The sequence below is a fragment of the Mytilus trossulus genome, chromosome 7 (assembly GCF_036588685.1).
Source record: "Mytilus trossulus isolate FHL-02 chromosome 7, PNRI_Mtr1.1.1.hap1, whole genome shotgun sequence".
In the NCBI taxonomy this organism is placed as follows: domain Eukaryota; kingdom Metazoa; phylum Mollusca; class Bivalvia; order Mytilida; family Mytilidae; genus Mytilus; species Mytilus trossulus.
This window is the reverse complement of record NC_086379.1, coordinates 76,526,938-76,541,356: the sequence shown is the minus strand read 5'-3', so window position 1 is coordinate 76,541,356 and position 14,419 is coordinate 76,526,938. Positions and strand designations below refer to the sequence as shown.

Below are 14,419 nucleotides of genomic sequence, written 5' to 3'. Positions count from 1 at the left end.
CCTGTAAAGTCCGGAGTGCCTCAAGGATCTGTTCTGGGCCCAAGTCTGTTTTTATTTTACATAAACGACATACCAGTTGGGCTAAATTCCACCATACGCCTATTTGCAGACGACACCATTGCATATCTGGTAATAAAATCAAACAGTGATTGCGAAACCCTTCAAAAAGACCTCAACACACTAGGCATTTGGGAAAATACATGGAAAATGGCTTTTCATCCTGACAAGTGTAATGTCATGTCCATCAGCCGAAATAAAAATCCATTCGTATATAATTACACTCTACATGGCCACACTCTTGAACATGTTGATAAGGCAAATTACCTAGGTGTGACAATTCAATCAGACTTAAAATGGCACAGTCATATTAACAACATCTGTAATAAAGCCAACAGCACACTAGGTTTTCTTCGAAGGAATCTTAACATCAGTTCCACCTCAGTAAAGGAACAGGCATATAAATCTTTAGTCAGACCATCACTAGAATATGCCTGTTCAGTTTGGGACCCTTACTTTACTGAGGATATTAACAAGATAGAAAAAGTACAAAGAAGGGCTGCTAGATATGTCACTTACCGACACAGAAACACTTCAAGCGTTAGTGACATGCTAGATCATTTGAAATGGAGAGACCTGGCACAGAGAAGAACTGATGCACGCCTGGTCATGTTCTATAAAATTTCATATCACCTCATTGCTATCACAAAAACAGACAGATTAATTCAACCGCTCAGACAGTCCAGGAACATGCACACACTCTCATACCAAATTCCATCCTGGCGAACACAAATAAGACAACAATCATTTTTCCCACGCACAATTAAAATCTGGAACAGCCTTCCCCTGAGTATTGTGATGAGCGACTCTATAGAGTCGTTCAAAGTAGCCGTCTCAAACTACACCTACAGCCCGTAAATTCATCATGTGTAAATAGTTTTATCTTAATATTTAAAAATAATAAATTAAAAATATGCAAAATTTTTTTTTTTGTTTTTTTTTTTTTTTGTTTTGTTTACTATCACAAATTTGTTATATTTCACTGTATATATCTTCACAAAGCAATGCGCAGTACAAGTGACGTAAACTTCAACGTGTTGAAGGCGGTCATTACATAGTAGAAGTAGAAGTAGAAGTAGAAGTTTTATGGGTAGACTTTACATAGACAATTAAAGTTGTATTTGATAAGCAAAATGAGTATGTTAAATTTGATGTGTGTCTTTTGCTTCTTCGTTACATTTGTTGTTTTTACAGTGATTAAGGTGATAATATTGACTGCTGTACCCCTATTTTTGACATTTTTACTCTTTGAGTATGTTTGTTTTGTTCATGCATCGTTGACAATGTAAAGGAATTTGATGCGACTGTCATACAGGTGAGAGGTTTAGCTAGCTTTGAAACCACTGAGGTTCAATCCACCATTTTCTACATTAGAAAATGCCTGTACCAAGTCAGGAATATGACAGTTGTTATCTATTCGTTTAATGTGTTTGGACTTTTGCCTTTTGATTTTGGACTTTCCTTTTTGAATTTTCCTCGGAGTTCAGTATTTTTGTGTTTTTACTTTTTATGCAGATCGTTATTGTATGCTATTGTTCATGAGTCCTTTTGGTGATTGGTTAGTTAGTTTTTGCATCTTACAAACGATTATTTTCAATCAGACGCTTGTATTGAAAAGGAAAGTAGAAAACGTGTTGTTTTGTTTTGAAATCTGCCGGTTGGATCATTGTTTGTTCTCTTTTAAGAAACAAAAACAACCATAAAGTTGAATAGGTTTGTCATATTTTACTTAAGCAGGTTACACTTTAGTGTTTTAAATTGCTGTATAGATGATGTGGTGTAACTCTCCATCCAACAGTCCAAATAACAATTTATAAAAGTAAACCATGTGTCAATGTACGGCCTTCAACACAAAGCCTTGGCACCGAACAATGAGCTTTAAGGTAGCAATAAACAGTTGGCACTGGCTACGGTTACATGGAAATGTAACAATAATAAAAATATTATTGTTACATAAGAGACTAATTGCCGGAATGCAAAGTTGGGTAAGGAACTGATTAATTACGAGTGTAACAATAATTATTGAGGCTACGGTTACATTGCGTTATTATTACATGAAAAACGGCAATGTACGATGGGACTAGTAATATGTACTAAATAATAAAAGTTGAAAAAAATTATTTTATATTTACAATACATACAATTATAACATACAATTTCTTTATTTCTTTTCATTTACAATGACAGTTTCTACATATCCAGTAAGTGTTTTTTGGTGCATTTTAAAGTCAGACACTTTTTTAGAACTGCGTTTGTATAGTTGTATGAAATTTGTGACTTGTTATTAAATCAGTTTCGTTTCAAACCAATCCAAATTTTTAAATTTTTCACCCAAAACTAAATTGGTAATAGGAATCTCTTCATCTATTGTTCAAAGTATAATGAGTTATGAGAGTAGGTGTGCAGTTAAATACTGAGAAAAGGACACTGGAAAAGGAATGATTTCAACAAACCATTGAACAATAATTTTCGCCTTTAACACTACTTATCTGAAGTAAAATTGAGAATGGAAATGGGGAATGTGTCAACTTAAAAGCAACAACAACCTGACTATAGAGCATACAACAGCCGAAGGCCACAATGGGATCTTCAATATAGCGAGAAACTGCCGCACCCGGAGACGTCCTTCAGCAAGCCCCTTAACAAATATGTATACTAGTTCAGTGATAATGGACGCTAAGCTAAACTCCGAATAATACACAAGAAACTAAAATTAAAAATCATGCACGACTAACAAAGGCCAGAGGTTCCTGATTTGGGACACTATCTTTAAGAACATCAAAACCATTAACACGTAAAACTATTCAAACACAATTTGTTGAATAATAATATTTTTTATTTGTCATTATTACAAGTATTATTTGGTACATATGAAAGAACTAAAGCAACAAAACTATAGAAGATTTAAATTTGATAAATCCAGCGTATATTGCTGTTTTTCATGTAACAATAATGCAATGTAACCGTAGCCTCAATAATTATTGTTACATTCGTAATTAATCGGTTCCTTACCCAACTTTGCATTCCGGCAATTAGTCTCCAATGTAACAATAAATTTTTTATTATTGTTACATTTCCAGGTAACCGTAGCCAGTGCCTAAACAGTTAGGAACTAAAATTTGCCCTTATGAATTTTACCATCCCCTTTTCATTGCTTTCTTGCAATATCAAGTACACTGTTTGTGTCATATATGGCCAGTAGTCCAAATAATAATGACGTCTTGAAAGGCTATTATATTTTTTCTTATCGTCGATGTAAGGCGTCAAAGAAAAAAAATATAATAGCCTTTCAAGACGTCATAATTATTTGGACTAATATGGGCAGATGTCCCATATTTACCCAACCGCACGATAACCACTTCAGGTGTTAGTTCACCTTGTCCAAATTGAAGTTTACTTTTTTACTGTGAACCCCTGCATCCGAGAGTATCCACCTTTGCCAAACTAGCGTTGTATCTAACAACCACACAGCATGAACGAAAAACCAGACCATTTAAAAAGTTCTCAATCCGTTCCCCAAAATTACCAGATACGAGGAAAAAAGAAGGAGAGATTTGGAAACAGAAGCAACCACAGAAACATACAAAGAAGAAGCAGTCCTGACATCACTGAAGATTAACACACCATACATAAGTACACACAGTCAAAGGAATTCAGAATACCAGGCATTTTACTTAGAGATTAAAGGAAGGAACCAGAACCAAGATGAACCACATAAACCACAAACCATATTTATGAAGAAAAGCTTGATCCATGGACATTTTATTAGAAAAGTTAATTTTTATGAACATATCATCATCTACCAAGATTTACAATTCCCAAAATTGCGGCGGTCATACATTGTACACTTAACCTTTTACTAACTCAATGGAAGCAGTACCTCCCTCGGAGGGAAGCCAGTTGAATTGGTACGGGATGGCCAATGGGGTGTTGTCTAATTTGGAAATGAACTGACATTTTATGAGCTACTTCCATCATTTCTACAATATTACCACTAGAAACCTCTATGAGGACCACTACACAGACGTGCGAGAATAGCAGATAACCACATCGTTAATAACTTTATTGACTAACTTTCACTTTTAACTATACTAGATTCTTATTTTACTTTCACTTTCTATTTATATATATAACGTCGTCATAACAACCTCTATTGTTCGGCGAACCACACAACCGCCAAATTTGTACTTCACTATCTGATTTCATGTATAATATTGTCCTAAAGACGCCACGCTTGTTGGCGAAACATGTCAACCACAATAAATTAATCACCATGAGGAAATTGATGGGTGTTGTTGTCTTTAATGTCGATTATCTCATTTTTTTGTAAAATTGTGCAAAAACTTCGTGTAGAAAAAGAGTGTTTGTAAACAGTACATTAAATTCTGGACCAATGGCTGGTCTAGCTATGAAAATACGGATTGTCAAACAGAAAACAGCCCATGAAACATGTAAAAAATAATCTTGATGCTCTTATAAACCATCTTTGAAGGCTAAATTAGCACTCATCTGTCCTATTTGAAAAATCCACAGGGGCCAAAATGTGAAACTAAACACTAACTGTGTATTGCTACCTAAAGGGCCCCAAAATTACTAGTGTAAAACCATTCAAACGGGAAAACCAACGGTCTAATCTATAAAAAAAAGAAAAAAATACTGTACATTTGTATATGTTTTCTGTGTTACTGTTACAGAGGCTGTTTTAAAAAAAAAATATAAAACCTTCATGACTTATCATGCTTATAGTAGGGGCCTTGAAACAGTATACCTAACAATTATATATATTATATGCTCCTGGAGGGGCAGATGCTCCAATCCAGCATTTTTTTCAAGAGATGGGAGGTTCCAAAAAAAACAGGATAAAGGCAGTGTTCCAAATACATGTCCCCATTTAAATGCATTGATCATTTTAAAAAGGGGATTCCAACACCTGAATCCCCCTTTTCAAGATCCGTCATTTGTTATAGCATAGTCTCAGTAAAATAACTCCCCTATTGTTATACAATCATAGTAATTGTCATCAAATTCAGGGAAGATAGTTGATATTTTTTAGGTCTTTACCATTTTTTGGTCGAAAGACCACAGGCACTTGTCTCAGAATTTTATTTTCCTTTACACACTAATATAACACAAGATACTTTATGTCTTAACTCAAATTTTTGTAAAATGTCAGTTAGTTCCAGTGTAAGTCACCAAGCTTACAGCTTGGTGGGCGGCCGGCTTCGATGAACACATGTTACAGCCGCCTATAATTTTAATTGAGACTTCTACTTCAATTTCAATGGAAGCTCTGAGTTCGTTGCTAATTTCAGTTATCAATTTTTTTGGTCTGATTGGAATTTGGGTGGAAAGACCTTAATCTAGTTTTGTTAGCTCACCTGGCCCAAAGGGCCAGGTGAGCTTATGCCATCACTTGGCGTTCGTCGTCGTCTGTCGTCGTTGTCTGTCATCGTAAACTATTTCAAGAATCTTCTCCTCTGAAACTACTAGGCCAAATACTTCCAAACTTTAACTGAATGTTCCTTAGGGTATCTAGTTTATAAATTGTATCTGAAGTTTTGATCTATCAACAAACATGGTCGCCATTGCTAAAAATAGAACATAGGGGTCAAATGCAGTTTTTGGCTTATATCTCAAAAACAAAAGCATTTAGAGCAAATCTGACAGGGGTAAAAATGTTCATAAGGTCAAGATCTATCAGCCCTGAAATTTTCAGATGAATCAAACAACCCATTGTTGGGTTGCTGCCACTTAATTGGTAATTTAAGGAAATTTTGCAGTTTTTGGTCATTATCTTGAATATTATTATAGGTAAAGATAAACTGTAAACAGCAAAAATGATCAGCAAAGTAAGATCTACAAATAAGTTAATATGACCAAAATTGTCAAATGTCCTTTAATGACAATTTTTCACAATTTGTTCATCATATTTGCTTACTTTAAAAAATCTTCTCCTCTAAAACTACTCAACCAAATTCAACTAAACTTCAACTGAATGATCAGTAGGGTGTATAAAATAAAGTTTGTGTTTTATTTTCTATTTCGTCAAAAAACATGGCCGTCATGGCTAAAAGTAGAAAACAGGGTAAAATGCAGTTTTTGGCTTATATCTATCTCAAAAACACCAGCATTTAGAGCAAATAAGACAAGAAGTTAAAGTATTTATTAGTTCAAGGTCTACCTGTCCTGAAATTTTCAGCTGAATTGGGTAACTGGTTTTTCAGGTATAATGCCCCTGAATTGATGATTTTAAAGAAATTTTGCAGTTTTTGGTTATTATCTTGAATATTATTATAGATGCAGATAAACTGTTAATAGCAAAAATGTTAAGCAAAGTAAGATCCACAAATAAGTCAATTTGACCAAAATTGTCAATTGACCCCTTAAGGTGGTACCTAACACTACAGGGAGATAACTCTACAAAATCAGCTAAACGTTTTAATTACATTGTGTTGTAAATGGAATATTAAGCTTCTCAAAGATCAAAATTCATGGTTGTCAATTTGCTAAATAACCAGTGTAATTTTTCTGACAAAACGGTTGGTTCAAAATTTTTTAATTTTTTATATTTTTGTTAAAGTGTCAAAGTAAATACTTTGTTAAAATTTTTATGAAAATTAAACGAGCCAAATTAATTTTAGTCCAGGTGTTGGGTACCACCTTAAGGAGTTATTGCCCTTTAAAGACTTTTCACAATATGTTCATCATGTTGACTTACTTTAAAAAATCTTCTCCTTTGAAACTGCTGTATCAATTTCAGCCAAACTTAGGCTAAATGAGTTTCAGAGTATCTAGTATAAATTTTATATTTTATTTCCTTGTACATGTATGTCAAGAAACATAGCTCCTATGGCTAAAATAGAACATAGGAAAAAATTATTATTTTTTTTTTGCTTTTAAAGAAAATAGGACGATTCAAAGAACATTTAAATAAATTGAAAAGCCAAAATAATCATTGATGAGAGATTTAACCAAAAAAATTAAGGTGAGCGATTCAGGCTCTTGAGAGCCTCTTGTTGTATATTGTTTCATTTATTACACCATGTTTTATTTACATTACTGTGGATTCATTATTATTAATGGAATACCTATTTTTGTGGGTAAACTAAGACAAATTTAGATTTTAATAAAGTATACATTTTTGAAAAGACTTGTATGCAGGCTAAGGAAAAACCACAAAATCAGATTTCTATGGAATAACAATTTTTTTCTCTATTGATGAAAAGTGTTACCCACTAAACTAAATAAATCCAAAGAATATAACATGTACAGTGATGTTTTTCACCAATGACCTACCAGTCAAATCTAGTCAAATTGTATTCACAATCTACATACATGTACTTGTACATTGGTAAAATCGCTCAGAAACTCATTGTTTGGATATACATGTAGTTGATACCAGAATTAGATGAGCACCAAAATAACTTCATGGAAATGATACCAAGGTTCTAAAGAAGACATAAAAAATTGTAGTTTTGGTTTTCATATGGATCATTGAACAGCCAATTTTACCAATTTTCTCTTTCAAAAGTCTTTAGTCTGCAGATTTAAAGCATGCACCATTTTCTGGAAATATTACTAAACATTTTTGTATATTTGATGAACTTTTTTAGGCAATGATGAACAAAATCTTGACACTTGTTCTAGTTAGGGATGGAAAAAGAATTTTACTTGGAATGAAAAAAAGAGGATTTGGTGAAGGCAGATGGAATGGATTTGGTGGAAAAGTAGAAAAGCAAGAAACTATTATTGATGGTGCAAAAAGGTATACAAATGTAATTGATCTTTTGTCAGCATTTGTTTATCTTTCATTTATTTTTTCCAATTTTCTACTTCAAGAAACAATAATAGACAACCATTTAATGCATTTGCATAAATTCAAAATCTAATGGAGGTCTGACTTCTGATATAATTTAGGGAAATGATGCAAAAATGATGCTAGTTAAGAACCTACTGGGCTAACAAAAAAGGTGTATGTCATTGTTTCCTGAAGTATAGGATTACAAAAATTTAACAATAACGATTAACATATCACCTTACATTTATAATGGTCAACTCCAGCTGTAACCAAAATAGGGAAAAGTGGTGTAACTCTTGTCTTACCGTCATACTTTGAATTTCAGATTCAGATTAACTGACTTTACTAATTTGACTTCCAGCTCTGTTTGTCCTATACAATTAAATTTTCTTGCTACAAATTATTCACCACAAAACAAATTTAAAGTAAAAGTGGTATATTGTTTTTGGAACAGAAATCAGTCCATTTGTCAGTCTGTAAGTTATTTTCTGTTCCAGTTTCTGAATACTGTATAGAAGTTTTGCAATCTTACTTGTACTTGGATATGCGATCACATTTGATAAAAAGATCTCTATTGGTAATGAGTCAAATGTCAAGGTCAAAATGTGTGCAGAAAAATGGTTTCTTGATGCTGATTCAAATACAACATTGGTATTGCAACCGTATTTGTATCACATATAATGAGAGAAATTTCCTGATCAATTTCTGATCTCAAAGGTCATTGGCAAATTTTCTAAAAAATTGCCAAGGTTTGTTCAGATAAATCATGGTGTATGGATGATAATGCATATACTGCACATGGGCTTTTTCAAGCTTTTTTACTCAGATTTATACTCTTTTACGAATACTGATATATCCCTATTGATTTAGGGGTCAATATCTTGAAGGTCAAGGTCAGAGTTACTTAAAATACAATACAATTTGTGCAGATGAGTTGTTTCTAGATACTTATTCAAATAACAAATATGGGATTGAAACCTTACTTGGATCTATTGTCACATACAATGAGAGGGAGGTCTCTATTTGTAAGGATTTTGTCTAAATTCAAGGTCAATGTTACTAAAATAGATTTGTGTAAGACAATATTACTGTTTTGAAGAACAAATAAATAGAAGAATACTTTAAGGTAAGCAGAAAAAATTTTGAAGAACAAATAAATAGAAGAATACTTTAAGGTAAGCAGAAAAAACTATGCCATCAGGTCATTAAATGCTTTTCCCTTTTATATGGAGGTGAGAGGGTAAGTCGGCTTGCTCACTTAAAGCTCTTTAAATATTAGTATATTTCCACAGTTTATGGCAAGATATTTTATGTTTTAGAGAGTTAAGAGAAGAATGTGGTCTGGTTAGTAATATCCTGGAGAAGATAGGTTTGTTGAAGTTTGAATTTGTTGGAGAACCACAGCTATTGGAAGTCCATGTGTTTACAACAGAACAGTTTACTGGTACAGTAGAAGAATCTTCAGGTACATGCTCATATTCTATCCCATAATTCATTTTCCTCACAAAGATATTTTATATTTGTTCACATGGTTGATGCATGCATACCCTGAGACGCTTATCCTGTTGTCTCACCCGACACCACTTCGTTTTGAGTCTTGCTTTTACCTTTAATGAAATATTTTACATCAGTAAATAGTAAAATAACATAATAACCAAACTATTTGAAAATTCAAAACAGAAAGTCCAGAAACAAATGGCAAAATTAACCGTCCAAACACATTAAATAAATGGAAAACAACTCATATTACTTGTTACACACACTTGGTACAGACATATTTTTATGTAAAAGATTACCAAAAAGCAAGGACACAGTTCATTATCTATAGAAAATATATATATATATACACACAAGTCTAAATTAAAAACTACGTTCAAACCTATGATTGCGTTGGATAAAAACCACAATTTTTATATGTGTGCATGTAAAACAAATTTCGTTGTAGAAGGGTCTAAAAACAGCACAAACAACATATATATATATATAGATATATCTCCCTATCTCCAGATTGGAAAATGCCTTATCTGGCTGTTTTGTGATAGAAGACTGTAGCTAATTGCTTCTGTTCAGATTTCCTTTTGTTGAGTTATTTACCTCTGAATTTTTTCCTATTTTGATTATCAAAAAAAATAAGTTTCATTCCTTCAAAATTATGAGGAAAACACATTGAACCACTATATTCATAATATATCAATATGTAATAACATCTTTTATCTATTTTCAGAGATGAGACCTGAATGGTTTGATACCACTAACATTCCATTTGATAAGATGTGGCCTGACGATAGATTATGGTTTCCACTGTATCTAAAAGGTCAAAAGTTTTCTGGTTACTTCCTGTTTCAAGGTCATGACAATATTCTAAAGTACACATTAGATGAAGTTGATGACCTCTGATATTGAATCAGTTAGATGAACAGTCATGCTTTTAGCAAACTAAGTGAATATAAGATTGATTCAGGTATAAAAATGTGATGATGTGAAAGATTGTGTTACATAAGAAGAAAATGGAAAGCTTAAAGGACCAAACAATAGTTTCTTTACTGCTGTATACAAAGTGATAAACAAGCTGAACTGTATTGTAAAGAAAACGTCTAGGTGACATGTACACAAAAAGAGGAGGGCTTTGAAATAAATGTGTAAAAGTACAAAAACTTTAACAAATGTTTTCCTTATTTCCAGCCTTGGATTTTAAGAAAGGAAATCTTGAATAATAATTATGATATGTATTGTCGTATGTAAACCAAGCTTGGTACATTACTAGATCCATGTAGAGTAGAGATGTGCATTTGGTAGGATGCTTCTAGATGTAGGAGATTAATTCCTACTTAACAAATTAACAAACAGTTCTAGTTTCATGTATAGTTCAAATGTAGTAGCTGACATATTATTTTAGATTACTTGAAAAAGAAGGGCGAAAGATACCAGAGGGGGACATTGAAACTCATAGGTTGAAAATAAACTGAACGCTATGGCTAAAAAAGAAAAAGACAAACTGACAAACAATAGTATACAAGACACAACACAACACAGAAAACTAAAGACTAAGCAACACTTACCCTACCAATAACTGGGGTGATCATAGGTGCTTTGGAAGGGTATTAAAGACACATTATGTTGCCCATGTTATTACAAACCCAATAAGTAGTCTTATTCGGTAGGCCAAATTAATGATAAGGGAACATGATTGTAGTTACAACATGATTAACATATCCGAAATCATCTGTGAAAGGGATATTCCATAACAGCCTGGGAATAACGTATGAAGTTGGAGATATATACTCTATATGCAGGTGCTACTGGAATGTTGCTACATAGAAATGGAAAGTTCTCAATTGTGAAGCTGAAGTCATCTCTTTTATCGTAAAGTTTTGTTTTCAACCTACACTCATTGTCAATTTTCTAGATGCAAGTCTAGATATGAGACAGACTTAACCATATCTATTGTATCCTTTACCTTTATGTTAACGGGAAAAGTAAAATCACAAAAAAATAGTGAACACTGAGAAAAAAATTCAAAACGGAGAGTTACTGATCAACTTACAGAATCACAGCTTGATTACAGACCTTTTTTCTTATGTAGAAAATGGTCCATTAAACGTGGTTTGATAGCTAGCTAAACCTCTCACTTGTATGACAGTCACATCAAATTCCATTATATTGACAATGATGTGTGAACACAACAAACAGACACAAATGATAAAAATGCCACAAAGAGGAAAGATTCATTCAACATAGTTACCAAACCAATTTTTTAACTTTTAAGGGAGATAACATCATCTGTATTGCAGAAAGTAAAGTTACATGATATTAATAACTTTTTTTTTCTTCCTAATAAGTTCCTGCTTGAAGTCAGCCTTATAAAAATAAAGGAAGGAGACACAATTGTTTCCCAAGGGAATGCCAATAGTTTGTTGAAAACACGTCTTCCAAACCGTGAAACATAACATATATTGTAAATCAAGAAATCAAGCATCTTGACAATGTCATTTTCATAGAATTTTTTGTTTGAATCAGAAGTTTTTTTTCCAAAGTAGGATTTGTCCATCCCTAAGACAAGACACTTGTATCTACATTGGCCATTCTTTTTTATGAAACTAAGCATTACCAACTCTTTCAATTTGTCTTTTACATTGTAATGGGGAACACTTGTGTAAAGTGAAAGTATCGATATGATGTATACATATTTACCATAAACCCCTACATATACTTGACAAACCTTAAGAAATGTAACAGTAATTTTATTCCTGTTATTCATCTTTAAGTATATATGAAGTCTTCCACAGAGTATAAAAACTAACACCTCACTGAATGCAATGGCTGGAGTGGAATTCTTTAATTCTTAAATAAGTAAAGTTTCTCTTTTGCCTTGGAGATTGACACTGAGGTTGGTAACTTTCAACAGGTTGTTAACATATTTCAGTTTACAACAATGCAGTTTAACTAACACTTTCATAATTTGTGAAACAATATCGTCATAAAAAATAAACAACTTTAAGACAATAACAGGGCACATCAAGATATATATTGGGTTACCTGACTGAAAATAGACTATGGGAAATTTTGTGCCTGATGTTCATATGATGAAATCGTAATATTTCAGTCAGTTTAATTGAAGTCTGGAGCTGGCATGTCAGTTAACTGCTAGTAGTCTGTTGTTATTTATGTATTATTGTCATTTTGTTTATTTTCTTTGGTTACATCTTCTGACACCAGACTCGGACTTCTCTTGAACTGAATTTTAATGTGCGTATTGTTATGCGTTTACTTTCTACATTGGTTAGAGGTATAGGGGGAGGGTTGAGATCTCACAAACATGTTTAACCCCGCCGCATTTTGGCGCCTGTCCCAAGTCAGGAGCCTCTGGCCTTTGTTAGTCTTGTATTATTTTAATTTTAGTTTCTTGTGTACAATTTGGAAATTAGTATGGCGTTCATTATCACTGAACTACTATATATTTGTTTAGGGGCCAGCTGAAGGACGCCTCCGGGTGCGGGAATTTATCGCTACATTGAAGACCTGTTGGTGACCTTCTGCTGTTTTTTTTTTATTTGGTCGGGTTGTTGTCTCTTTGACACATTCCTCATTTCCATTCTCAATTTTATTTTATGGTATGAACGTATCTGTAAATTCCGTACTTTATTTGGCCTTTTTGACTTTTTGGATTTGAGCTTCACTGATGAGTTTTTTGTAGACAAAACGTGCGTCTGATGAGGTTATTTAAGTAGATGGACCACATATATATAATTACAATATGTGATGTCATGTTGAGTTTGGAAAATTAAAGATAATGGTACCAATAACATTAATATTTTTTTATTATTTTGCAACTATGTTAAACAATAATATAGGTGTATAATATGAATGAACAATAACTAATAAATAGATACAAACAATTAGGAGGTATATATAAAGTAAGTAAATAAAGTAAGTTTCTAGAGTGAGAAAAAGTAATGCTGATATCAATAGTTTTCTTCAACAGGAGGCAATTCTCACAAAGTTTCACCAAATTCATTCGCTTTCATGATATCCAGACATGCATCCAGGCTGATAGTCTACTTTTCCACAAAACTGACATGTCTGTAAATAGAATCCAATTTTGGTTACATATTTCATTTTGGTTCAATATTCAATTTCAACGTTCGTTTTCAGCATTCGATTTTCTACATTCAACATTCGATTTTCTACATTCAACATTCGTTTTCAACATTTGATTGTTAGCTTTCAACATTCGATTCGTTTTCAACATTTGATTTTTAACTTTCAACATTCGATTCGTTTTCAACATTTGATTTTTAACTTTCAACATTCGATTCGTTTTCAACATTTGATTTTTAACTTTCAACATTCGATTCGTTCAACATTCAGAATTAGTTTTCAACATTCAGCATTTGTTTTCAACATTTAACATTCGTTTCCAACATTCGATTTACAACATTCGTTTTCAACATTCAACATTCGTGTTTAACATTCAACATTCGTTTTCAACATACAACATTCGTGTTTAACATTCAACATTCGTTTTCAACATTCAACATTCGATTTTCAACTTTCAACATGTTATAAACGATTTGTATTAGTTGTATCTGATCAAATATCAAATTTATCTCAAAGAAAATCTGGAGAAACTAAAACCCAGTTAATCAGACCGAATGTTTTCAGTATAATTATTACCTATGAATGATCATTTTGCATTTCTATGGTGTAAAATATAGTAGATGGTAAAAACATATGAGAAAAAAGCTAAAATATCATGTTTCAAATGCAAACTTTCATGTAAGTTTTTCGCTACATTGAAGACCCATTGGTGGCCTTCGGCTGTTGTCTGCAACTATTGTCGTGTTGTTGTCGCTTTGACACATTCCCCATTTCCTTTCTCAATTTTATTTTATGTGAAAAGTACCACAAATAATAGTACCAAGAGAAATAATGTTCTTTAGTGATAAGATAATGGTGGTCTGTTAAACAATAGTAAATTCTGAATATAATGAAAGAGGATAATTAATACTTACACCCTGATTGGTAGTTATGTTGAACAGCAGATGATATGAAAAAAAGAAAAGA

The 14,419-nt window shown here is 32.7% G+C and overlaps 1 protein-coding gene across 1 annotated transcript; it reads left to right on the top strand.

Moving 5' to 3' along the window:
- Positions 1–1,643: 1,643 nt before the first annotated feature.
- On the top strand, positions 1,644–10,645 carry LOC134725852 (oxidized purine nucleoside triphosphate hydrolase-like). The gene is made up of 4 exons (XM_063590079.1): positions 1,644–1,770; positions 7,671–7,822; positions 9,175–9,320; positions 10,080–10,645. Exons 2-4 carry the CDS (start codon positions 7,674–7,676, stop codon positions 10,250–10,252), a joined length of 468 nt encoding a protein of 155 aa, XP_063446149.1. The 5' UTR covers positions 1,644–1,770; positions 7,671–7,673; the 3' UTR covers positions 10,253–10,645.
- The last annotated feature ends 3,774 nt before the right edge of the window (positions 10,646–14,419 follow it).